We start from the raw sequence: 23,712 nt of genomic DNA on the forward strand, positions 1-23,712 counted from the left end.
GCGGTCGAGCCGGTCATCCAATGGCCACGGTTAGGTTGTGATCTGGCTTGTGGGTAGGGGGATGGGATTGGCAAGGTTTTTTGGGCGTTGGGTGCGGTGCGGTGCGGTGCGTTGCGTTGCGTTTCCGGTGAGGTGCGGATTTCGCAGGCAGGCAGGCAGGCAGATTATTCTGGCGTCGGCGACTCGCAGGTCAGGGTTCGGGTCGGGCGGCGTCGAGGTGGTGATGGTTTGCAGCGACGACGATGCGATAGATGGAATGGGAGGATGGGTGGGAAATCTGATGGGGGACAGGAGAGAATTTTTATTTTATGGGGGAATCCATCTGGTAAGTTTGGCGTCTCATTTTCGAGAGAGCGCCAGACCAGGCGGCGTGACAATAAACGGTTCTCATGCTGGGTTGGGTGCTGGGTGAGTGGTGCGTGGTGCTGGGCTCTCGCTCTCTCACTCTCCGTCAAGAATTGACCTCCAGCTTTCGCTTCCTCTCGCGCGCAGCAGCAGCCAGCGCCGCAGTTGTGGGTAAGCGAGAGCCTGGGACCTGGGGGGGGCCCGTGGTAGGTCCGGAAAGGGATGCACGGGTGGGGTTTTCCCCCTTCCAGAAGTACAGGGGTACAAGGCCAATCTTGCTATTTACGCGCAGAGGGAGCTGCATCACGCAGGGCTTCGCGCAGCGCGCACCATCGACGGCCAAGTACCTTCCCGCCCAGGAGGTACTTTGCACCGAGGTGAAGGGTGAAGGGTGAGCGTGAGAGGTGCCAGTTAATCAAAGGATACGTACCGCGGCACCCTCCGCTTCCGCCGCCGGCCTCAATACTCTCACTCGTACCTTTTCATAGCAACGAGAGCATCCATCTCATCCACCAAGGATGCATCAGGTCTTGGGGCTGGCTTGTTTGCTTGCTTCACTGAACTCAGCGAGTAGCGGCCCAGGAAGCCACGGAAGCTTGCCTTTTTCTCCTCTTGATCCATCCCCCTTCTCTTCAGTCGTCCGAAGCGTCATCTCTTGCTCTCCCGCCCTTCTTGCCCCGAGCCAGTCGCTTGTCTCTCATTCATCTTGACCGATGCTCCATGCTCCATGCCATGCCTCAGGCAATACCTTAATTCGCGAGATGCCCTCTGCTTCCCGCCCGTAGCAGCAGCACCAGCAGCATTTCATCCAGTCTGCCCTACATCCATTGTCAGGGCGAGGGCGAAACACTTCGACACCTCGCGACAAGGCCCAGCTGTCTCTTACCCCTTCAGGCATGGCTTGACTCGAAAAATGGCGATAGCACGCTACATTTCGCACTCTCCACAACAACCTCGCGGGACACCGGACGATGATCCATGGCCCTTTCAGACTTTATGTACAGCGACTTATTTCCCTCAGGCTCATGACACGCCGTGACGACAAAGACCCGGCACGCCTGCAACCATGGAGGACGGCCAGAAAAATAAAAATACGGGCCACGCACTAATGCCTCGACCGCCTTACTCACCGCGATGCACCATGAGCGAGATGCACTCAATCTCACAAGACGTGTACTCGTACTCAATGTCGGCCAGAAACGGGGCTGGCGATGACAAACAACCACTGGGAAAAAAGCTGCAGCTTTGGTCGATTTTTTCGGACGCACCCGCAGAAAGTTGCAGCGGGATCAATGGGTTCGGATACTCGGTCGGCGAGGATCAAGGGGATAACACTCAGGTCTCAAGCTAACACATCACCACGATCCAGCGGCTCAGGACCCTTGGCTGGCGCACTCCAGCACTTTGTTTGGAGCAGCCTGGAACCTTGAATTGGTGATGCCCACTACAGGCTTCCATTTCAGCCTGGAATCCCCTTGAACACACAACCTGGGGAGGTGAACTTTGGGCGTTTAAAGCCTGCGTCTACCATCATTCACCCTCCAGGTCGCAACTACTCCCATTGCATGACCAAGGAAGGCATGGACGGCCGAGGAACCGCTGGGAGATGGACAGCAACCTGCATCAACCTTCCCAACCTACCCAACCAACCGGTCCTGAGTCCTGACAACGGGGTGGGCGCCGATTCAGCAAGATCATCTACGAGCAGGGAGAAGCCGGGTCGGACACATACATTGAAGTGAATGACCAACTTCGAGCGGACATCAACCAAGCCCGGGTTGGAACATCGTGGGCTCGCTGATGGGGGCGTCGGAGTGGCCAAAGAACCATCGCAATCTGCCTTCCCTGCACCCGTCATTTGCATCACCACTCCTTGCAATTTGCAACCTCTTGTCTCGCGAAACTCGAAGGCGCCAGAGTGCTGTCAGTCGGCATGTTCAAAGACTTTCGCCTGCCTTCACAGACATATCAAGAGCACCGGTATCGACGATGACCTCGCGGCCAGCCGGCACCCATTGTTGGGAATGGGAGCCCTAAACGCCGTGGAAAGGGGCTGGGCTGCCAAACCTCCCCCATTTGCCGTGGTCACACTTCCCTGTCAGATGGATACAAAAAAATGCTTTCACCCCCAACTCCAATCCCACTTGACGAGAGCCAATCGAACTCCCGAGGGTCAAACATCCCAACCGGACACCAACAGAAAATGGAAAGCCAAGTGGCGCGAGATGAGGCCAGAGCGACATCCGGGAACCCGCCCAAGCCGCTGGGTGAATCCCACGAAAAGAAGAAAAGGGAACAGCTCCGTTCGTCTCACCGCATTACCGCACGCATCCCGAGAATTCGCCCACCATCATTGCAATACGCCCCTTACACAGTCCAAGATCACCAGTAAGAATCGACAACCACATTCAGTCGAGACCAACGCCTCGCTCCTGTCACCCAGAGAGAACGCAGACAGACGAGTAGGCGACGCAGGCTTCGTCTTTTTTTTTTTTTGCACTTGTCTTGTGAGTGGGGAAGAAACCACCTTCTTTTCGGCGGTCAGCATGAGCAGGCTGGCGACAAACACTCACTCGCGAGCCATCAGCCATTCAGTCCCGTTTCATCGCATCCGTGCGAACACTATCACCGTCCACTACGAGTGCCCGTTAGACTTGCGTTTGATCCGTACCCCAAATCCACCTCAGGGATGTCTCTCTTCTGACTGCGTCATGCATCACCGTCGCCTACGGCCGATCATCACCACCGTCCGTACCAGAAGGGAGCTTGCTCTGTCGTCATCCCCCAAAGCCAAACTTCGCCGTGCATCCCCGAAACCACCCCGACGCCTGCAACGCTCCACAATCCAGAGTTACTTCCGTGAACGGCTTCATCGCCATGATTTCTTCCTGTGCCACGCTCTTGCACCATCTCCCGACCCACAATACCAGCCGTCTATTGTATGCGCAAGCACCGAGCGGCCATCGCGAGAATTGAAAATGCCAGAGGTCTTACGCCGTCGCCAACCACAGGCTCTAGATGCAGTCCATCTACAATGATCGTTATTTCCTGGCCTCGGAGAGACAACTTCCACCGTCTTTTCTCCTCTCAGCCGCTGTTGATCGGCCATTGACCCAGGAACCATACACCAGCAGGAATGTCATCGCATCAGCGGCAAGCTGCCGCCGACTGGAATGCGTTGCCATGTTTACAACGGCAGCAATGCCACAAACCTATATCAGGGGCTCGAGAAGTCTCGACAGCCGTGTTGAATGGATCAACTACCCACTACTCATTGTTGAACGCGCAACATTCCAAGATGCATTTCATCACCAAGATTCTTCAAGCGGGCGTCATTCTGCACGTCACCTTCCAGGGCGCGTCCAGTGCCATCATGCGCGGCCGATCCGGCGAGATCGACTCGATTCAAGAGGCCCAGCTCTCGACCCGCGCGCTGACCGACCAACTGGAGGACCTCGACAACCAGCTGGGCGAGTTCTTGAGCAACTACAAGGGCGGCCATCTCAAGCCCCACGGGGACACCACCAGCATCTCGACCATTGCGACCGCCGACATCGAAAAGAGACAGAACCTCCAGATCTCCCAGCAAGCCCTCCAGGATCTCCTCAAGCTCATTCAGTCGATCGAAACGCAGATCTCCGCCATCATCGCGTCCGGCGGCAGCTCGCCGAGTGGCGGCGCCGTACAGACCCCGGCCCCGGCCATCACGGGAGGCAACCCGGCGCCCGTCGCTACCCCCGGCCCTGGTGCCTCCCCGGTAAAGTCGGCCAACCCGCCGGTTTCCAATCTGTTCTCGGCCTCCAACCCCGTGGCACCCAACCCGCCGGCAGCTTCCAACCCGGTGGCGTCTAACCCGTCGAACCCTGGAGCTACTAACAACCCTGGTGTAGGTCCTATCGTCCCCGCCCCCTTTCTAACAAACTCAGGTGCAGGCGCAGGTGGTGCCGGAAACCCCATGACTACCGCATATGGAACAGCTACTACGACCGGTACGCGATGCAAGACGACCCTCACTCAGACGTTTACCGCTTACGTCTATGAAGATGGCAGTCCGGCAAGAGCCCCTGCCAAAGCACGTGACGTGCATTCCCACCATGACGACCCGGAGGACTCGGACCTTAATGGTCCTGAGGAGGATGCCGAAGTCGTCGAGGCGGTCGAGCCCAGAGCCGCTGAACACGACGGCGCCGTGGAAGATGTCCAAAGTGCAGCCGAGTCGTGGAGGGCCTTGACACGCCGTGAGTCGCGAAGGGGCCCCGAACGCTCCAATCTCCTTCTCATCCGTGAGGAAGGGGGTCTTTTTGAGAACTTGAACTAGCAAAGGGCGACGCTGAGACTAAGGTAAAATGCACCTGTCCATCGGGAAGCGACTTTCAAACCCTAATTTTAATGGCGCAGGAAATTCAACATTACATCAGCCGGAGGTTAATGACGGGTTATGATGGACGAGAACGGATGAATCGGCAACGACCGCAATGATTATGACATTCATTTGATACGACACGCAACGACTAGAAAGAAGCACACAGCATACGACACACGACAACATTGTTATAGATTAGATGGACGAGGTGCCGGGGGAAATAGGTTATCACGACGGACACATCTTCAACAGATGAGCATTCTTTATTCAAGCAGAGCACTCATTAATACAACGACTTTGTCTTCTTATCTTTGGTTAACAGCTTTCTATTGGTGATCTGGGTGAAACCTGTTAGTGTCTCAGCCACAATGCTCGGGTCCGTGTGCCACACGTCCGTTCCGCGGCAATCATCGGTGAAAAAATGGGCCTTCTCCAAACTCAGAATGGAACTCGGCCGCCCCCAATCATCGCAGAAACCAAAGTCAGCATTTCGACGGGCAACGACAACTCTACAGAGCGGGACGGAACGACCACCCAATTGTCTTTCAATTATATTCTCTTATCTCCAAAGTATCAGCTTGAATATGCGCAACCAAGGGTCCGTATAGGGTTTATCTGGGGTAAAAAGGGCCAGAGAGCCGCTTATCATGGTCAAGATGGACTCAAAAGGTCGTAAACAAGGGCGTGGCCGGCAGCACGAGTGTGGGAACAATGTGTCGTTTACGCCCAAGTGACCCGTGTGACCAGAGATTAGGTTGATATGACAAACAGAAAATGGACGGGCGGCGGACGGGGGCTTCGTGTCATGTCTGGCCGGAGCGAGCAACCCCTCACGTAGAGGCCGGAATTGTTCCTCGTGAGGCCGGTTCTGTTCCGGCCATTTACTATATCACGGCGCCGAGTGGCGGAAAGTCCCAACCATCTGAACTTGGAACTCTCACTCCTCACAACGCCTACACACAAAAGGCTCTCCTCACTTCAACAGGATTTCCCTGATATTTTTTTGCCAATTTTTTCGGGTTTCTTTACATACCCATATCACTTATACCCGCTCTCCCAAGCCGTATAAGTCGACTTACACGGACGTTCTCATACATTACACCAATACGCACGCACTCAATACCAATTACACACCATCGTCATCTCATAACCCACACAACCCACCCGCACCCAACACACCCCTACTTTCACTTACACATAGTCTTCCACCCCACGTCTTACCCCGGTAGTTCATCGCACAATGGGTTCTCTTGACTCCACCCCGTTCCCCGTCCTGGACGACACCCGGCCGGAGGACAACTCCCTCCCCGCCTTCATGGTCTCCACCACCCGCGGCTTCTTGCCCCGTGCGGATCCCGTCGCCGTACTGCCGGCTGAGTTCCAACCTCTTGAAGACATCTTGGCCAACATGCCTGTGAAGAAGCTCGACGGCACTCCGGGTTACTTGGCTTCATCCAAGCTGGGTGACGTCGTCGAGAAGGAATTTCCCAACCTCACAGAGCACATTGACAAGTACAAGGAGAACCTGCCCCTGATGAACGCTCTCTACCGCGATTACTCTTTCCTTGCCTCTGCTTATCTGCTCGAGCCCTGCCATGAGCGTTTCGTCAGAGGCGAGGGGTACGGTCTAGGCCGTCAGGTTCTCCCCAAGAACATTTCTCTACCCATCGCTCGTTGTGCCGAGATGTAAGTTTCTCTCTACGCTCTCCCTTCTCCATTACTACTTCCTATGCTTTCAAATGTCCTAACATCCATCCAGTACCGGCTTTAAGCCTTGGATGGAGTACGCCGGCTCGTATGCCCTCTACAACTACCGTCTCGCCGACCCTGCTAAGGGTATGGACTACGACAACATCCGCCTCATCCGCGCCTTCGAGCACGGCCTGGACCCCAAGTCCTCCGAGGCAGGCTTCGTCCTCGTCCACATCGACATGGTCAAGAACACCGGCCCCCTCGTCAAGGGCACCATGGCCGCGCTCCGCTGCACGTCCCGCGCCGGCTCCGTCGACCGCGCCTCCCTCAACCAGGGGCTCTCCGAGGTCCTCGCCTCCCTGCGCAAGATCAACCACACCATGGAGACCATGTGGGACAAGTCGCGCCCGCAGAGCTACACCTCCTTCCGCACCTTCATCTTCGGCATCACCAGCCAGAGCATGTTCCCCAACGGCGTCGTCTACGAGGGCGTCAACAACGACGAGCCCATGTCCTTCCGCGGCGAGTCCGGCGCCAACGACTCCATCGTGCCCCTCATGGACAACCTCCTCCAGGTCCCCATGCCCGACACCCCGCTCACCGAGATCCTCAAGGACTTCCGCTCCTACCGCCCCAGCAACCACCGCCAGTTCCTGCTGCACGTCAAGGACCGCTCGCTCGAGCTCGGCCTCAAGGACGCCGCGCTCGCCGGCAAGACGCCCGCCACCGCACTCGCGAGCGACGACGAGGTCGAGGCCCTCAAGCAGACCCGCCGCCTGTGGCTGCTGATCCTCCACCAGGTGCGCGACTTCCGCTGGCGCCACTGGTGCTTCGCGCGCGAGTACATCCTCAAGCGCACCAGCCACCCGACGGCCACCGGCGGCAGCCCCATCGTCACCTGGCTGCCCAACCAGCTCGAGGCCGTGCTGTCCGAGATGGAGAACCTCTACACGGAGCTCGGCGGGCGCGAGGGCGAGTGGGACCTCGGCGAGGAGATGCGGGACGTCATGGATCTCGTGTCGAGGCAGAAGGAGACGCTGAGAAAGGAGGTGTCCAAGTACTGTGCGGAGAGGGGCGTCAACCCTCACACTGCTTGAAGGAGGGGTAAGTCCGTACAACAAAAAAAGAAAGTGTTGCTGATGACGAGGTTGGTTATTTTTCTGGTTTCTATCGGCTTTCACCCGCATTCAAGCGTCGCGGTGTGGTGGCACATGGTCTGACATGCAAACATGTAATTCAAAATCTATTATCAAAGAATTTGCTGATGCATTTGGCGCTATGCTGTCATGTGATGATACCATGCGGGCGCGCTAAAACAATCCAAAAAAGATGACATGAACACTTCTCTCTTTTTTAGGACGGCTGCTACTTGTTCAGCGCCCTGTCCATATCTTTCCTCCATTCCGGAGCTTTCTTCCTGAGCACCCAGACACACAGATAACCCGTGATCCACGTGAAAATGCCCAGGATTGTGAATAGCCACCCGTTGCCGATGGCATTGATAACGGGCTGCGCGGCGATGGCTCCGATGCACGAGAAGATGTTGCGCACAAAGTTGTTGACCGCCACGCCTCCCGAGCTGCGCTTGGGCATGAACTCCGTTAGCATGGTAGTGGCGGCGCCGCTAGGGAAAGAAGTGATGTTAGCCAAAGTTGACTGATAAGAAGGCATCGCCAGAACCAAAACGACAGACGAAGGGGACAAAGACTTACAACACCAGCATCGAGCTGATCCCAAAGAAGAAGAGACCGATACACGGCACAAACCAGAAAAGACCCTTCTGGACCACCCAGCCGTAGAAGATGAGGGCAGCGGGATACACCGTCGCGGCGATCCACGCGTTCTCGCGCATCCTGTCCTCGGGGAGCATGATGAGCTTGCCGTTGGCGTCGTAGCGGCCCACCTTCCTGGCCTCCCTCGCCATGATGTGGTCGAGCCAGCGGCCGCCGAGGATCGAGGCGATGAAGTAGCCCAGGCCCGCGGGGAAGTAGAACAGGCCGATGATGAGCACGCTGAAGCCGTACGGCTCCTTGGAGAAGGTCGACTGCACCGAGATGTTGACGACGAAGAGCGCGCCAAAGGTGATGGCCGCGAAGGCGACCGTGATGATCACCGGCGGGAAGCGCAGGTACAGCAGCACGGAGAGCGGGTCGAGGAAGAACTTCTTCAGCAGCGCGCCCGCCTTCTTGGTATGCACCTTGACCGATTCGGTCGTCTTGGTGCGGGAGAGCGCGTTCTTTTCGCCTTGGGCAGCGGCAGCGGGGGGCAGTGCGGGCTTCGGCTTCGCCAGGGTCTCGGGCAGGCAGAACAGGATCATGATGAGCACGAGGCCGCCGTAGATGGCGAGCGCCCACATGGTGGACTGCCAGCCGAAGCGCTGCGACAGGGCGCCGCCGATGATGGGGGCGAGGAGCGGGCCGCACAGGGGGCCGAGGTAGAAGATGGACATGCCGCGGCCGCGCTCGCGGGGTTCCCAGATGTCGGCGATGGTGCCGGCGCCGACGGCCTGGACGGAAGCGCTTGCGCCGCCGCCGAGGAGGCGCATCACGATGAGCATCTCGATGTTGACGCTGATCGCGCTGAGGACTGAGAAGACGACGAAGAGGGCGAAGGAGATTAGGTAGATTGTGCGGCGGCCGAGTGTTTCTGAAAAGGAGGACCACCAGAGGGGGAAGATGGCCATGGCAAGCATGTAGAATGCCACCGACAAGTTGGTGACTGTTGCCGAAACACCAAACTCCTCAGACATTTGACCCAAGGCCGCTTTTTTAGGTCATACGGTGTTAGTGAAATTGTGTCATTGGCATTGTTTACTTTTGGAACGAGCGAGCTTACGATAAAAGATGGAAGAGCCCATGGGAGACACAGCAGCGGCCAGGGCAATGATCAACGTGATTGTCCATTTTGTCTTGTTTGTGTAGTCATACGGACGGTCTACCTCGGGGATGATGGCGAGCTGGCCGAAAAGGCCTCTCCGTTTTGATCGGGGCACGATTGACAGAGCACGGGAGCGGGTGGAGGAGGCCCGGGACCTAGTCCTGGAGGCCGGGGCCGCGGCGGCTGATGGGTCCGCATCCAGCGCCGGCTCCGGCGACTCGCGCGATCCGTCATCACCATTCCGACCAATTTCTGTGATTTCATCTTCGCTATCGCTGGACTGGCTCTGCTCCTCTCTCTGCTCAGAAGCTGTTTCCGGCGGAAAAGGGTCCTTTTCCGGGTCTCGTGATGAGGCAGTCATTGTGTGGGATTTTTGTTGGCCGAGTCGGCGCCGAGGTTTTGAGGATGGGAAACAAGATGGGAATTGCGGCAGCCAAGCAAGTAGTTGTTGGGCGCTCAGAAGGCAAAAGGGGTATTCCAACTTTCAAGACCCACGACCGAACAGCCAAGAAAACACACTTAAGAAGATGGAGAAGGGCGAACGAAATGACGAAAGAGAATGGCCGGGGCCTGGCCGACTTTTTCAATCGGGTGCTGCACTGGGAAAACGGGTTTCCCACCCCCCACCCCAGGAGGCCTGGTCATGTCCATGATGGCTAGCCTGCCTTTTTTTCACCAAAGGAGACAGTCATTGAAATCTCTCCTACCCATCGGCTAACTGTACCGTTCCGCAGTGGAGTGCGGATCGACACCGAGCTCGGCTCCTGGCAGCCGATGTTTCGAGCGCGAGAGATGCCTCGGTGGTCCTCTCCATAGTGGGCCAGCAGGGTGGCAGCCGCCGCGCGGTGTACGTACAAACTCCATACGTTCAAGATGCAGAAGAATAGCAACGCGAACCGCGAGCGCGAGCACCGCCAGGTGAGCAGCAGCAGTTTGTAAGTGAGCATGAGGCGGAGTGTTCGAATCCAGCAGTTGCGTAAGGAATGACGATATAGACGCTCAGAAAAGACGGCAAAGCGGCACTGCAGTAGGTCGTCTGGTCTTTTGATGCTCGGTTTCCGCCCACTATGTCCGCCCAGCTTAGTAAAACGGCACCGCGGTCGGCAATTTTTTGGGGGCAGGGTGATATGTTGGTTGCTAGGTGGCCAGCCTAGTCTAGCAATACCCGCTGATGCGCCGCTCGTCTCTTATCGAAGGCGAGTGTCTTATCGGGACGGGGAGAGCCAAAGCGGCAGCTCCCACGCCGGAGTAGGCAGGCTGGTCGCGGGGTGCATACGGAGAACACGGAGTATGTACGGAGTATGCCCTGGTGCGTAGACCTTGCATGTCTTGGCCGTGTCGTCCAAATCCATTCCAAACGAGGGAGGTGATAAAAGTAGAAGCTTTTTTGTTTGACAAGGTGGAATACGGATGACAAGGGCCAACATGAGACGGGCCAAAGAAGAGTTCAGGCGTCGCAGGAGCTCCGACAAAGGAGGATACTTTGGGAACGCCTTCCATGACTCGGAGAAGATGCCGCCATGGTTGCATTTGCGACGACAGCGGCGAATCCCCGGAGAAAAGAAACAGAGTCCAGTGTCCGTGGCGAGTTCAAAAGAGAGAGAGGTTAAGCACCCTGTTCCCAAGAAACACAACAATGGGATGTCGCATTGAGGCCGACGACGACCCCGGCGAAAGTTTGTCACGACGTTTTCCACGATGCTCAGTGGCTGGGCGTCAAATGATAGGTACTTAGGTACCTGGGCACGCAGCGGGCCCATTGCGATTTGTGGATCCTTGTCTTCATCATCCAGGTCTGTACTCTGAAAACAACGGTTGACAGAATATAAGTAGCTTTTCGGAGTTGATGGAAGCGTATGAGGCTCTGGATACAGACTCACAATCTCCCTTGCATTCAAATAAGCTTATTTGGGTTGACAAGAGGCTACTGGCATTGGCAAAGTTACTTTAAACCACCAAAACTCAACAGACTGATCACCCTGTAGCTGTTTCCCTCCCGCTTGAGCTCCGGCTCCGAGTGCGGGGCTCCAAATTTTTGCAGCGTCCAGTGGCGCGTCCTCTCATTTCAGAGGGGTTTAGTGACATGCTGAGAGCTTCACCAATTGACTCACACACAATATCAGACTGTCGTCGGTGCAAGTGCAACAATTATTGCACAAAGTAGCATCTTGACACAGATTCACCCTCCCAATCGCCAATCCAACATGTCTCTCACCAACGCTACGCCTGTCGATTGCGCAAAGAGCGCCAAGTCGGCCTCTCACATCCTCGCCACACTCCCCGCCGAAGCCCGCAACGACGCTCTCACGGCCATCCACGCCGCCCTCACCGAGGCCAAGGATGACATCCTCGCCGCAAATGCACGCGACTTGGAGCTTGCCCGCAAGGCTGCTGCCGATGGAACCCTGAGCCAGAGTCTCGTCTCTCGCTTGGACCTGGGCAAGAAGGGCAAGTTCGAGGATATGCTCAAGGGTATCTTGGATGTGAGAGATCTGGAGGACCCAGGTACGTAAATTTCACACGGGACTCCTATGCTCATTAGAGTCTGACACAGAGCAGTTGGCAAGGTCACGTTGAGAACAAAGCTGGACGACGGTCTCATCCTCGAGAGAGTCACTTGCCCCATCGGCGTTCTGCTCATCATTTTCGAGGCTCGCCCTGAGGTCATCGCCAACATCGCCTCCCTGGCCATCAAGTCTGGCAATGCTGCCATCCTCAAGGGCGGCAAGGAGTCTACCGAGTCATTCGTAGCCATCTCCCAGGTAATCTCCTCCGCCCTCGAGAACCTCCAGAAGCCCAAGGTCCCCAACTCGGCCGTCCAGCTCGTCAGCTCTCGCGACGTCATTCCCCAGCTGCTTGCACTCGACGAGTACATCGACCTCGTCGTCCCCCGTGGCTCCAACGAGCTTGTCCGCTACATCAAGGAGAACACCAAGATTCCCGTCCTGGGCCATGCCGATGGCTTGTGCTCCATCTTCCTGACCGGTTCGGCGGACCCCAAGATGGCGGCGGATGTCGTTGTTGACTCCAAGACGAGCTACCCCGCCGCCTGCAACAGCGTGGAGACTTTGCTCGTGCAGGAGTCCGCACTTGAGAGCTCGTTCCCCGTGGTTGCTGAGGCTCTGATCGCCAAGGGCGTGACGCTTCACTGCGATCGCCAATCCAAGGAGGTCCTTCTGTCTAAGCTCTCTGGCGAGGCTGCCTCCAAGGTGGTCGATGTCAAGGATGCCGACTACGACACCGAGTTCCTGTCCCTCGACGTCGCAGTCAAGGTTGTTTTCTCCATGGCCGAGGCCGTGCAGCACATCAACACCCACGGTTCCAAGCACACCGAGGCCATCCTTACCTCGGACGAGCAGGAGGCTGAGAAGTTCATGAACTCTGTGGATACTGCTGGTGCCTACTGGAACGCGTCCACCCGCATGGCGGACGGCATGCGTTACGGCTTCGGCACTGAGGTTGGTATTAGCACCAACAAGATCCACTCTCGTGGTCCCGTTGGCTTAGAGGGTCTCATGATTTACAAGTACAAGATTAGGGGACACGGTCAGGTTTCGTTGGCGTATGGCGAGGGAGAGGGCAAGAAGCCTTTCAAGCACGAGAAGATGGCTATCTAAGGGATAGACAAAAGCGAATGACTTTGGGCGTTTGGCGGGCCTCTTGGAACGAGGAAAAAGAAAGAAAAAAAAAGAAAGCAAAAGTCTCGGAAGTTGCGTTACTTGACATGCTTGACTCTATGAAGTGACTCAAGCAACCCACAGCCAGCATCGGCCGTTGATCGGAGCGGCCCCACCACACGCCGATACCTGCCGGTTCGGTACGGACATGACGGCCGGCGACGAAAGACGCCGCCATCTAGCGGTAATCACAAGCCAAGCATGCCTTGATGTCCTGTATGAGTGACTTTGAGCATTTGCCGGTCTCACCTGCAGCTGCAGAACATCTTGGCCATTCTTGGGCCACGTTGCCACGTATCTGACCCGTCCAGGGCCACAACCAGCTTGTCCGGCAGCCCACGCAACTGGATTGACCCCGAGTTACCCGGTGACATGCACGCAACAGACCAGACTGGACGTCCAGCCCATCTCATGATGAATTATGAACCGTGTTCAAACAAATTGGAGACAAGGTGAATTGCAAGGAGAGACTCGGCAAGCCATTGAAAGGGAGCGCCGCCGTTGGACAGCTCTAAGCGCCGCCCCACTTCACCTGGCGCCAAAAAGAGTTAGGGACGCTTTCCATTCGCCTGGGCGCTCCCCTTCCTCGGCGGCGATTGGACAACACCCCCAAAGTCCCAGCCAGCTCGAATTAGAATCTTTGAGAGCTCCAGTACACCATCGATGCAGGACCAACGGGAAGCTGGGGGCGATGCGGCCAGATGTCGAGGCCAACCCGGGCCGTGGGACAGGGGTCTGGCGGAGCTTGCAGCAGGAGCTGGGATTGCTCTGGCGCGAGGGAAGCTCCCTCATTAATGGTCCTGAACCCCGAGGCGCCCGTCTTTCGCGACACTTTTTTCCTCCCTCCTCCCCTTTACCCATTGCGATACGGACGCGGCAGATTGGAGAAGAAATCAATTCGAATTTGACTTCATTCTTGTGGAACTTGGATCGTATTGTTCGTGCTACTCTACCGTTAGAAGCAGGCTGCGATCACCTGAAAGTGCGGGGCAGCGATGCGATGCGATGCGACCATCTTGGCGACGACTGACCTGTTGGCAGATCACCCTCTGAGTCCTACTCAGCTTACTCTACCGTCATCTACATTCATTTTCGACTCATTCGAAGCTGTTTCGGGCTCTCTGATACCGTCGCCGAAAAGACGCGACTCTCATACTGGCCATGTCCGCCCAATACTATCCTCGTGAGTCGCTCATTTACCCCGCCAAACGGAGCTTGCGCTGACAACCACACAGCTCCCCCTTCGGGAGGTATGTACTTTCTACCGTCGCAAGCACTTTTTCCTCAAGCATTTTGCTGACGAGACTCAAGGCCATGCCCAGCAGAACTACCCACCGCCGCCGCAATCGCCCCCCGCGCACCAGACCAAGTTCTCGTATCCTGCTCCTCCCTCACAACCCCAGCGCGGCCACAGTGGAAGCTACCCCCCGCCGCCGCAGCCCTCGCCGGGGCAGCCGCAGAACTATCCTCCTCCTCCCATAACCTCGCCGACCTCCCAGAACTTCCCTCCTCCCAAGTCGAGCACGCCTCAGAACTACCCACCTCCTCCCCAAGCTTCGGCAGCACAGAACGCGAACTACCCCCCTCCTCCACAGGCATCTCCGAGCCAAGGGCGAAGCTACCCGCCACCTCCCCAGGGGACATCATCGCCTGCCCAAGGTCAACCGCAATATCCGCCGCCTCCTGGTCTTGCGCAGCAGCAAGTGCAGCAACAGCCGTCACCCCAACCGTCCCCTCCGCACTCGCAGCAGTTCCATCAGACGCAGCTTCCGGTGAGGAATTCAGGGTCCCATGAGGCGGGTTCGCAATTCTCCACGCCTCCCCCCTCCTTCGACGGTCCCCCAGATGCTGCGGCCCTTCCAGAGAAGCAATACGTAGAGGAGGCCCCGGTCGACACCAGCAACCCCGCTAATCTCCAGGGAGGAGCTCCGGCCGCCACGCATTTCCTGGGAGCGACTGCCACTGTCGACGATGTTGGCACCTTCAACGGTGGCAGCTACCGCATCAGCCACAGAGACAGCAACACCATCCTGACCATCCAGCTTGCCGTGGGCTGCCCGCTGACGGCGAAGCCTGGCGTCATGGTGGCCATGTCGCACTCGATTACGCTGAGGGGTCAGATCAAGTTTAGCATGAAGAAGCTCGTTGCCGGAGCGGAACTCGCCAGCTCGACCTTTGTCGGACCTGGCGAGCTTCTCTTGGCCCCGCCCATGCTCGGCGACATCACCAGTCTGCGCCTGACCGGCAAGGAGATGTGGTCGGTCGGCCAGGACGCCTATGTCGCGTCAACGCAAGGTGTTAGCAAGGACTACAAGCGCCAGGGCCTCAGCAAGGCTATCTTCAGTGGCGAGGGCTTGTATGTGTACAAGATCAGCGGCACCGGCTTGCTCTGGCTGACCAGTTTTGGTGCCATCATCCGCAAGGACGTAAGTAAGCCCCTGGACCTGTATCTAAACGGAATACTGACCAGTCTTTAGCTTATGGAGGGCGAGAAGTACGTTGTCGACAATGGCCATCTCGTAGCATGGAACGTCAAGTACATCATGGAGCGGGTTGCTTCTGGTGGCATCATCTCTGGTATCTCATCTGGCGAGGGCTTGGTTTGCAAGTTCACCGGCCCAGGTACCGTCTTCATGCAGACGAGGAACGCCGTGAGTATCTTTTTTTGCCAATTCTTGAGATCAAGTTTGCTGATATGTGTGATTGCAGAAACACTTCTATGCGTACCTTCAAGGACAACAGCATCAATCTGTCTAAAAGAAAGTTGGCAGTGGTGTGGCCGAAGCAATGTAGACGTTGCATTATGTCAACCCAGGAGATGCTTGATGTGATGATGAAAAGAATCATAATATTTCAATACTTATAGCGTGGCAAATTGATATCCTCTCAATGTCTCAACACTGGTTCGTGGGCTTTGATTACAAAAGTATTGGTGTGGATCGTCTCGAATCCATATGACTATTCTTTGTTATGTGTTTCTGAGGCTAAGTGGTGACTTATAAGCCTGCAGATATGACGCCGTCTATTTTTACTGTGCTAGAAGAACTACTCTTTCTCTGGATTTATTTATAATCATTTTCATATAACTGGTAGCATTATTGTCCTCGTCGTGGTCTTCGTTATCGTTGTCACCGTCCGCTATCGTCCGTCGCCATCGTCCGTCGCCATCGTCCGTTGCCATCGTCCGTTGCCATCGTCCGTTGCCATCGTCGTCGTGGCTTCCATTTTATCATTCTTTCTGCTATCGTTCTTAATTGGAGCAACTCAATACACAGGTAATTTAGTTGCGCAGACATAGGATTCGGCCTCGCAAAGGTGGGCTCACAGTCGAAGCCCGTAGATGCTCCGGGTACGTTGTCGTTCCTTCCCCATAGCAGGTAGTACCTTCCCGTTTGCCAACAGATGCAAATGTCATTTCGTTGCTTCCTTGTTTATTTCTTAGACCAACTCCTTCCTCATAGACAGACTTGAGACTGTCTTGCCTTCCCTGTACCTCATTTTGCAGAGGGGAGTCTCCGGTGCCAGTTATCAGATTTGACCAGGCCCTACTTAGACAGCGACATCCTGTCAACATCAACACTCTACCTCAACATCACCTCAGCCTTTTTTTTTGGATTTTTGGACACGATCCATAGACTTACGGGCCCAAGCCTAGAGCGCATGCTTTCTTTATCAGCGAGGATTTCCCTTCACGGTACAGATTACGAAACAGTCCCAGCAGCGGCTCCTTGTTGTCCCCGATCACTTCGCAAAGGCTTCTTTCACATGCTGATGCCTCTCTGGTGAAGCACATCAGCAACATCGTCACAACCTCAGGACCGATCCAGACAATCTCAGAACCTCAGACATCCACCACTGAGGCAAGAACAACCCGCTGTTCTTTCTCTTTTGCAATCAGTTGAGGGGTCTGAATCTTCCCCAGCCTTCCCGAAAACAAAACGAGGGAAAAAAACCAACTCAACCTCCACCAACCCACCTCCGAATTATCTCCTCCATTGCAACGTCTCGATTTGCCCGTCTGCGGCCTTGAGTCTGGTCCCGGAGAACTTGACAATTCTCCATTCGGTCAGTTTTTCTCGAGGCTTCAAGATCGCGGCCCTATTTTGTCCTTCCGTCGCAAAGACTCGCTGCAGTGTGTGCCTTCCCAACGAACCGCAAAGCGCCGACCGATTCACCGATCAAGGTACGTCTGACTCCTTCTGTCTCTAGCTTTCGCGAAGCTTGCGTGACCAAAATATTGACAGTCATATTAGCTTTCTCGATAGTCTGCAAGCTCCTGCAAAACGGAGCGGGCTCACGGCACTCGCTGGACTCCCCATCTCTGACAAACGAGCGGCCAAGATGGTTTACACGAATATCAGAAATGCTGCGGGGCTTATCAACCGACCCGACAGAGGTTCATCCAACACCCGGCACCCCTCGCCTCAAAGAACCAACGACGAGAACAGAGCCTTGACCGAGAAACACGCCGCCGTATTGAACTCTTCGAACTGGAGAAAGCCCCTCAAACCACATGAAAACAACACTGAGTGCATCAGAGTCTCCAAGAGCCGGAAGACTTCTGGCATCATCACCGACTTCAACATGGCTGACCCTGCTACTCACGTGCGGAAGCCTGTTTCCGGCGTCGACCCTCTGTTGATCGCAACAGACCCCGTCTTCGGAGGAAATGCGGCGGTCGTGCCTCAAGAGATCTTCACCCGGGAGAAGGAGCCAGGTGCAAAAATAAGGTGCCTCGCTATTCATCACGGACGCTTCGACGAGAGAGTTGCAGGCAGTGCCCTAAACTAGAAGAAGAAGGGAGCCACCCCTCTTGTCATGGACTTGGTGATCCATGATTGCGATGACCCCGGTTGCGATGAGCACGGTGGGATATTCAACAATGCCGAGATTCGCCGCATTAAGAGTGCCACTCGGTTCAAGTCCCAGCCTCGCGATGGTGGCATTCTCGATTTTGAGAAGCAGCTAAGAGGCGCTAAGATCACGCCTCGCAAGTTGTCTATGGTTGATCTTACCAACCCTTGCAATTACGACCAAGACAACATTTTCAGCGGGAAAGACCACTTCAAGAAGTTGCAGGCGGAGTGCCAGGTCAAAAAGACAGCTATCATACAAGACCCTGCCGTTGTCACTGTTGGAGACAAGAATTCTGACGAAGATGCCATCAAAAATATTCGCTTCAATGAGATGCTTCGGAAGCTCAAAAGTTCGTCTATACCAGAATACCATCCAGTAGCTGTGGTAAAGGACTCACCCAAAGATCGACAAAGACAAGACTCTGGTGATTCTGGTGTCGACATGAGAAGCCCGATAAAGCGGTCTCTCAACCCCCTAGCGAAGGAATTCGCGGCCTTTTCCTCCAAGGAAAACCCCGTTGTTGCAGAGAAGCGCGGATCAGAGACCTCTATGAACATCCCTCTGTCGGTTCTCGAACAGATTGTAGGTCAGAGCGACCAATTCAAGCCTTTTGAGGAGGGCGGCGGCCAACAAATCTCGAATGAGGCGATTCTCAACACGATTCAGAAGTTCGGTTTGGGAAGCGCAGCGCAGCAAAAGGTAACCTCGCCGTTCTCATTTGAGTCTCTTGCTATGAAACCGGCTCTGCAGCCCTCACCGTTTCCACTGGTGCCATCCATGTCTCCAGGAGTCGACCTTAACAATGGCATACCTCCGATCAGCACTTTTATGCCAATGCAGACTTCGCCGCCCAGTCATTCAATCCATCCCTTCATCAATCCAACGACTCATAATCTGCCTCATCCGGCTACTGCTTTTGGACCGCACCCTCAAGGACCCGGTCTCCCTCCGCCCATGGCAGGATTTGGACCGCAGACAGGCGGATTTACGACTGGCTTCAACCGACCATTTGTTGCTGGTCCTGACATCGGGCCTCCCGGGTTTGGTCCTCAGACATTCAACAACCTTGCAGCAGCACCTTCCAACATGGCCAACAATGGCTCCCTCAACCACCACCAAGCTGGGCAATTCGACAACAAGTTTCTACGGCCGCAGAAGCCTCGCATCCCTGATGCCATGGCTCAGCAGAAGTATGAGGAGTACATTGAGTGGAAGAAGGCAAATGATCCTAAGTATGCTCTCGAGTGCAAGAACCGCCAAGCCAGAAGAGCTATTCGAAACAATCCTGTCCCGGCTTGAGGACACGATAAGCACCTTGCATTTCTCGCAAGAACGCCATGGCCGCAGACGGAGATTGCGTGACTTCAGACTGAGAGGGCTGCTGGCGCATTTCTGGCAGATCAGACCTGGATCATCGAACCATAAGGATTGAGTATGTTTTGTATCGAATTATGAGCACGTTTGCTATTGGTATTCAAAGTTTGCGACGGAAAGCATATGGGTATGTTGGAAGGAAGAAGGAAGGAGTATCCGCTATCGAGCCAATTCTCATGCTTGGAGATTCATTTCGATATGCACGTCAGGTTCAGCCGGCGTGGCAGGTTCGGGCAGCAGCTCTTTGATTTCCTGTACTGTTTATGATTAAAATCGCTGGCTGTAGCATTGGTTCTTCTCGGTCAATCAATAGCACTTTTTTGCCTGGTTATCCCTCGCTGTACAACGGTCATCATGCTTGTGACTGCTGGTAACAGTATCTGCATATAAATAAGGATACCGCTTGTTTTCCCAGTGGCTATAATCTCTACCTTACCATCGTCGCTGCTATTATCGTCGTTATCATCATTACTGCTGTCGTTGTTGTCGTTATCATTATTATCGTCGTCATCTACTGTCGTCGTCGCCGCTAGTATTATTACTGATATCATCTTCTTCGATAGAAGCAATGAGTACACAGGAAAACTAGGCGGTCTCTAAATAAGGTATCATTTGGATTTTGGTATCTGTGTGCGAAACTGCTCTCATCAAAGTCATTCCAGCGCCCATGTTGAAATCGTAAAGCCTTTCCACCTCTTCTAAAACATGATTGCCCACTGTAAGTCTTACTACTTCATCATAAATCCTTTAGAACACAAGCGAAAACCCAGTCAAGCCGTAGGCCCTCAGGGCAGTTCCTCCGAACAACTCGGCCTGGTCCTCAGGGTCCATGGTGGCCATGTAGCACATGCGCTCGACGAGCAGCTTCCACTTGCGCCAAGCCTCGTCGACGCCGACGGTGCAGACGGGCCAGTCGCTGCCGAACATGGTGCGGCGGGGGCCAAAGGTGGCCAGGACGACGCCGAGCCAGGGGAAGAGGGCCTCGAAGAGGGCGTTGGGGTCCTGCTTCTTGAGGGAGTCGGGCATCTCGGAGAAGCCGCCCGAGAGCTTGATGTAGGTCTTTGAGCACGCGGAGAGGGCGAAGATGGATGTGCGCCAGTAGATGAAGGAAGGGTCTGTCGTGTTGATGACGCCGAGGTCGGGTTTGCAGAGGTGGTCTGTTACGAGCAGGGAGCAGTTAGCAGGAGTTTTGAGATGTTAGAGAATGGGTAACTGACTGATGATGAATGTGACCTTCTCCTCCTCGGGAACACCTTCATGGGCACGGGCGATGATCTCCAGCGCCTCGTCGAGCTGCTGCTTCCCGCGGCGGTGCTGGTCGACGCCGAGGTCGAAGACGTAGCCCAGCCTGCCGAGCAGCTTCAGGCTGTCGATGAAGTCGTCCGTCAGGCCGGTGCCGTGCGGCTTGTCCTGCAGCAGGTAGCGGAAGCCGCGGATCTTGGGCCAGACGTGTTCGCCGGCGACCTCCTTGACGTGGTCGAGGTACTTCTGCATGGCCTCGGCGCCGGAGGGCAGGGGGGCCCAGGGGACGATGCCAAGGCACAGGTCCTTGTGCTCCTCACCGTGGCCCTCGCCGTCGCGGGGCTTGCCCTCGGCGATCCGGCGGAGCCAGGAAACCTCCATGAGGGGGAACTCCCAGCCGGAGGCGTCCTTGACGCCGGCCTCGAGGTCGTGCTTGCGGTCCGTCTCGAGGAAGATGAAGCCCTTGAGGTTGGGCGGGCTGCCGGTCGCGGCGACGTAGTCGGAGACGGAGTGCTGCTTGGCGAGCGGGTTCTCGGGGGTCGCCCAGGCGAGGGTCTCGATCTCGGTCTCTGGGTAGAGGTGGATGTGGGAGTCGACGATTGGGTAGTCCATGGCGGGCGATTTGGCGGTCTGCGGATCTTGGAGAGCGGGGCTCGTGGTAAAGGCTGTAGTTGTGATTGACCGTTGGGTGGTCAATTGGGCGGTTATGTGTAAAGACGAGCAACCCGAGAGGGACGAGGTTGAGTTATGGACAAAGGAACCCTCCGTTTCAAGAGACTTGGAGGGCGTGTTTGAAGACGGAAGTTTAGGGGGCGGAAATGAGGTGAGAGGAAGGTGTGTGAAGTCCCCGCACCAAGTCCCTCCATCGCGGGGTCGCTGTTGCAGCAACACGCCCCCTGACCCCAGCTTTCAGTGGATGAACGGCGGCAGAGGACCCCCACCAGCCCGCTTTGTGACGTTGATGGCCCCGCCCTCTTCAGCGGTATCTTTCCCCCGAACGCCGACTTTCACGAAAGGTCCCCCGTTCAGGGTCGGAGGTTTCATCTTACATCGTCGACCATATCAACTTACACTGATGGTAGACCACTATACGAAGGCAATGCACCAATTTACGGAAGACTGTCAAAAAAGATCACTAGGAGGCACCTGAGGTTGTGTTCATTGATGAATAGATTCCATAGGCGTCTACCCATTCCGCCTGTGGCGGTATCTTGGCTGTCTAAGGTACATGAGGGCGGCTTGCCCAAGCTTTCCAAACATCCAGCTTGGGGCCGCAGTAATTGGTCCATCCCCAGAAGCACGGAGGCTTCTTCATCCGCTGGAGCTTCGGCCTCGCATGCCTCCCTTCGGAGGGCACGCAAGGGTGCTCCCTCGTTGTCAGTAAGAGCACATGACAAACGAAACGGGCACGCGCGATCCGGACGGGGTGATCGCGGCGTGGGGTCGCAGCATCGACCCACTTGGGACGAGGTGTTGCGGGCAGTACCGAGACCGGCTCGGCATGCCGCTGCTCCTCGGTGGATGCAATGATGGTTGGAAACGTGCGCTGACTGCCGTGTGCCGGCGTCGCCGCCTGGCCCCCAGGGGCCGAGACGGGAGCGGCAAAGAGAACGGGTCGCGCGACGAAATGAATGTGTGTCCACGTGGGACTTCTTCTTCGGGTTTGTTTCTGATTAAGGTCTTCATGGTGATGTTGTGTCCTCCCCAGGACGGCATCGGGCTCTTCATCGGACGACCATGCCGTGGCGGCGGCTGTTGGAGACGTACTCCTCCTCCTCGTCGGACTCCTCGTCGGAAGAGTCGGAGCACTCGGAGCTGTCGCCGTAGCCGCAGCGGGCGCCGCCACAGTCGATCTTGACGCGGTCGCCCTTGCGGGTGATGCCGTAGCGCTCGCAGGTGCAGGTGCTGATGTCGGAGCCGGGGGTGCTGTAGCCGGACATGGACGAGTTGGGGCTGGAGCTGTCGGAGCGGTAGGAGAGGCTGGAGCCGCTGGACGACACGGGCGAGCTGGAGAAGTCTGTCACGATATCCTCATCGTCGAAGCCGGCGGCGCCGAAGCGGGCGGTGAGCTCCTCGAGATCCTCATCGCGGTAGTCGCCGTTGAGGATGTGCTGAGTGGCGTGGGGCGACGTGGGCTTGGGGGCCTTGATCTGAGAGATGGAGAGGGGTCGGCCCTTGGGGATGTCGCGCGACGAGGAGCGGTTGCGGCTGCTCTTCTTGTCCTTGGAGGAGGAGCGGCGGGAGCTGCGAGAAGAGGAGTGGGAGGAGGAGTGTGATGAAGACTTGGAGGAGGACTTGGAAGACGAGGACGACTTGGAGGACTTGCTGCTGGAGCTGCTTGACTTGCCGGACGAGGGAACGTCGAGAATGTTCAGCTCGCGGCCGGTGGTGGGCTCAACGGTGGAGGTGACGCTGGGGTTGTGGGCGACGTGGTAGCCGTCGATGATGTAGTAGTACCAGTAGCGCTGGCCGGCGGACAGGGTGGAACCGCTGAACTTGAAGGTGCCCTTCCACGAGCCGGACTTGGAGGAAGTCTTGTCCTTGGACAGGGGAAGTTGTCCGACGTAGTTGTCCCAGGAGCCAAGAAGGTGGACGGTCTTGACGCCGGAAGAAACGCGAAGAGAGAAAGAGAGTTGAGTGGACGACATTATTGCGATTTGTCAGGAGAAGCTGCGAACAAGGTGTGAAACTGTTGACGAATAATGGTGGTCGATTGAGCAAGAAATTCCAGATTTCCGATTAGGGGTAAAGTTGCCCAGCAACTTGGTGGTGGTGATGCAAAAAATTGGTGTTTTTGGAAATAACGGTTGTTGGGTATTAGTTGATGCTGCAATTAGGAATAGAGACCAGCTCTAGGGAAACAAAGAACAAAAAACAACGGAAAGGGGGAAAATCAGAGACCTGGAATTACTTGTCGAGTGCTTGCTGAAGAGAAGAGAGAGGAATGGAAGACGAAAGGGATGGGAGGCTTCCATTATATGCCTTGAGCGGCCGTAGTTGGAGGCCAGGCGAGGCCGCATGAGAGGGCCAACGACACATTGTGTGTGGTGGGTTGGAAAAGCCACTCGAGATGCGGTGCTACATGCGCCGCTCATGGCTGGGGCAAGCAAGCAAGCAGGCAGTCAGCGTGCCTAGTCCCAAGGTACTACGCAGTAGTGGAGTGTGCAAAGGAAGCATCACTTGATGGACGGCCCAATGAGGAGGATGCTGGGCATGGCAAGGCTTGTGGATGGCCGATGCAGGTAGCCAATATCACACTGGTGATGGTGCTCCGCGTCGGCGCTC

General features: G+C 56.0%; 8 protein-coding genes across 8 annotated transcripts; 5 read left to right on the plus strand and 3 right to left on the minus strand.

The window, feature by feature from the left end:
• Positions 1-3,643: 3,643 nt before the first annotated feature.
• Positions 3,644-4,663, plus strand: CGCA056_v013171 (uncharacterized protein; the record flags this gene model as incomplete). The annotated part of the gene is made up of 1 exon (XM_037328415.1): positions 3,644-4,663. One exon carries the CDS (start codon positions 3,644-3,646, stop codon positions 4,661-4,663), a length of 1,020 nt encoding a protein of 339 aa, XP_037173275.1.
• Positions 4,664-5,948: 1,285 nt separating this feature from the next.
• On the plus strand, positions 5,949-7,497 carry Ido1 (Indoleamine 2,3-dioxygenase 1; the record flags this gene model as incomplete). The annotated part of the gene is made up of 2 exons (XM_037328416.1): positions 5,949-6,394; positions 6,468-7,497. 2 exons carry the CDS (start codon positions 5,949-5,951, stop codon positions 7,495-7,497), a joined length of 1,476 nt encoding a protein of 491 aa, XP_037173274.1.
• Positions 7,498-7,765: 268 nt separating this feature from the next.
• Positions 7,766-9,638, minus strand: OpS2 (MFS transporter OpS2; the record flags this gene model as incomplete). Its single annotated transcript, XM_037328417.1, has 3 exons — positions 7,766-8,024; positions 8,113-9,163; positions 9,236-9,638. 3 exons carry the CDS (start codon positions 9,636-9,638, stop codon positions 7,766-7,768), a joined length of 1,713 nt encoding a protein of 570 aa, XP_037173273.1.
• Positions 9,639-11,481: 1,843 nt separating this feature from the next.
• Positions 11,482-12,894, plus strand: pro1 (putative gamma-glutamyl phosphate reductase; the record flags this gene model as incomplete). Its single annotated transcript, XM_037328418.1, has 2 exons — positions 11,482-11,782; positions 11,837-12,894. The coding sequence occupies 2 exons, from the start codon at positions 11,482-11,484 to the stop codon at positions 12,892-12,894; spliced, it is 1,359 nt and encodes a 452-aa protein (XP_037173272.1).
• A 1,221-nt stretch (positions 12,895-14,115) lies between these two features.
• On the plus strand, positions 14,116-15,711 carry CGCA056_v013175 (Uncharacterized protein; the record flags this gene model as incomplete). Its single annotated transcript, XM_037328419.1, has 5 exons — positions 14,116-14,137; positions 14,190-14,204; positions 14,266-15,380; positions 15,432-15,605; positions 15,664-15,711. The coding sequence occupies 5 exons, from the start codon at positions 14,116-14,118 to the stop codon at positions 15,709-15,711; spliced, it is 1,374 nt and encodes a 457-aa protein (XP_037173271.1).
• Positions 15,712-18,360: 2,649 nt separating this feature from the next.
• Positions 18,361-19,110, plus strand: CGCA056_v013176 (uncharacterized protein; the record flags this gene model as incomplete). Its single annotated transcript, XM_037328420.1, has 1 exon — positions 18,361-19,110. The coding sequence occupies one exon, from the start codon at positions 18,361-18,363 to the stop codon at positions 19,108-19,110; it is 750 nt and encodes a 249-aa protein (XP_037172805.1).
• An 822-nt stretch (positions 19,111-19,932) lies between these two features.
• LRA2 (L-rhamnono-gamma-lactonase) lies at positions 19,933-21,039 on the minus strand (the record flags this gene model as incomplete). The annotated part of the gene is made up of 2 exons (XM_037328421.1): positions 19,933-20,342; positions 20,403-21,039. The coding sequence occupies 2 exons, from the start codon at positions 21,037-21,039 to the stop codon at positions 19,933-19,935; spliced, it is 1,047 nt and encodes a 348-aa protein (XP_037173270.1).
• Positions 21,040-22,151: 1,112 nt separating this feature from the next.
• Positions 22,152-23,075, minus strand: CGCA056_v013178 (uncharacterized protein; the record flags this gene model as incomplete). Its single annotated transcript, XM_037328422.1, has 1 exon — positions 22,152-23,075. The coding sequence occupies one exon, from the start codon at positions 23,073-23,075 to the stop codon at positions 22,152-22,154; it is 924 nt and encodes a 307-aa protein (XP_037172804.1).
• Between the last annotated feature and the right edge of the window lie 637 nt (positions 23,076-23,712).

The sequence above is a fragment of the Colletotrichum aenigma genome (genome assembly GCF_013390185.1).
Source record: "Colletotrichum aenigma strain Cg56 chromosome Unknown KSG_Cg56_contig09, whole genome shotgun sequence".
NCBI lineage: Eukaryota > Fungi > Ascomycota > Sordariomycetes > Glomerellales > Glomerellaceae > Colletotrichum > Colletotrichum aenigma.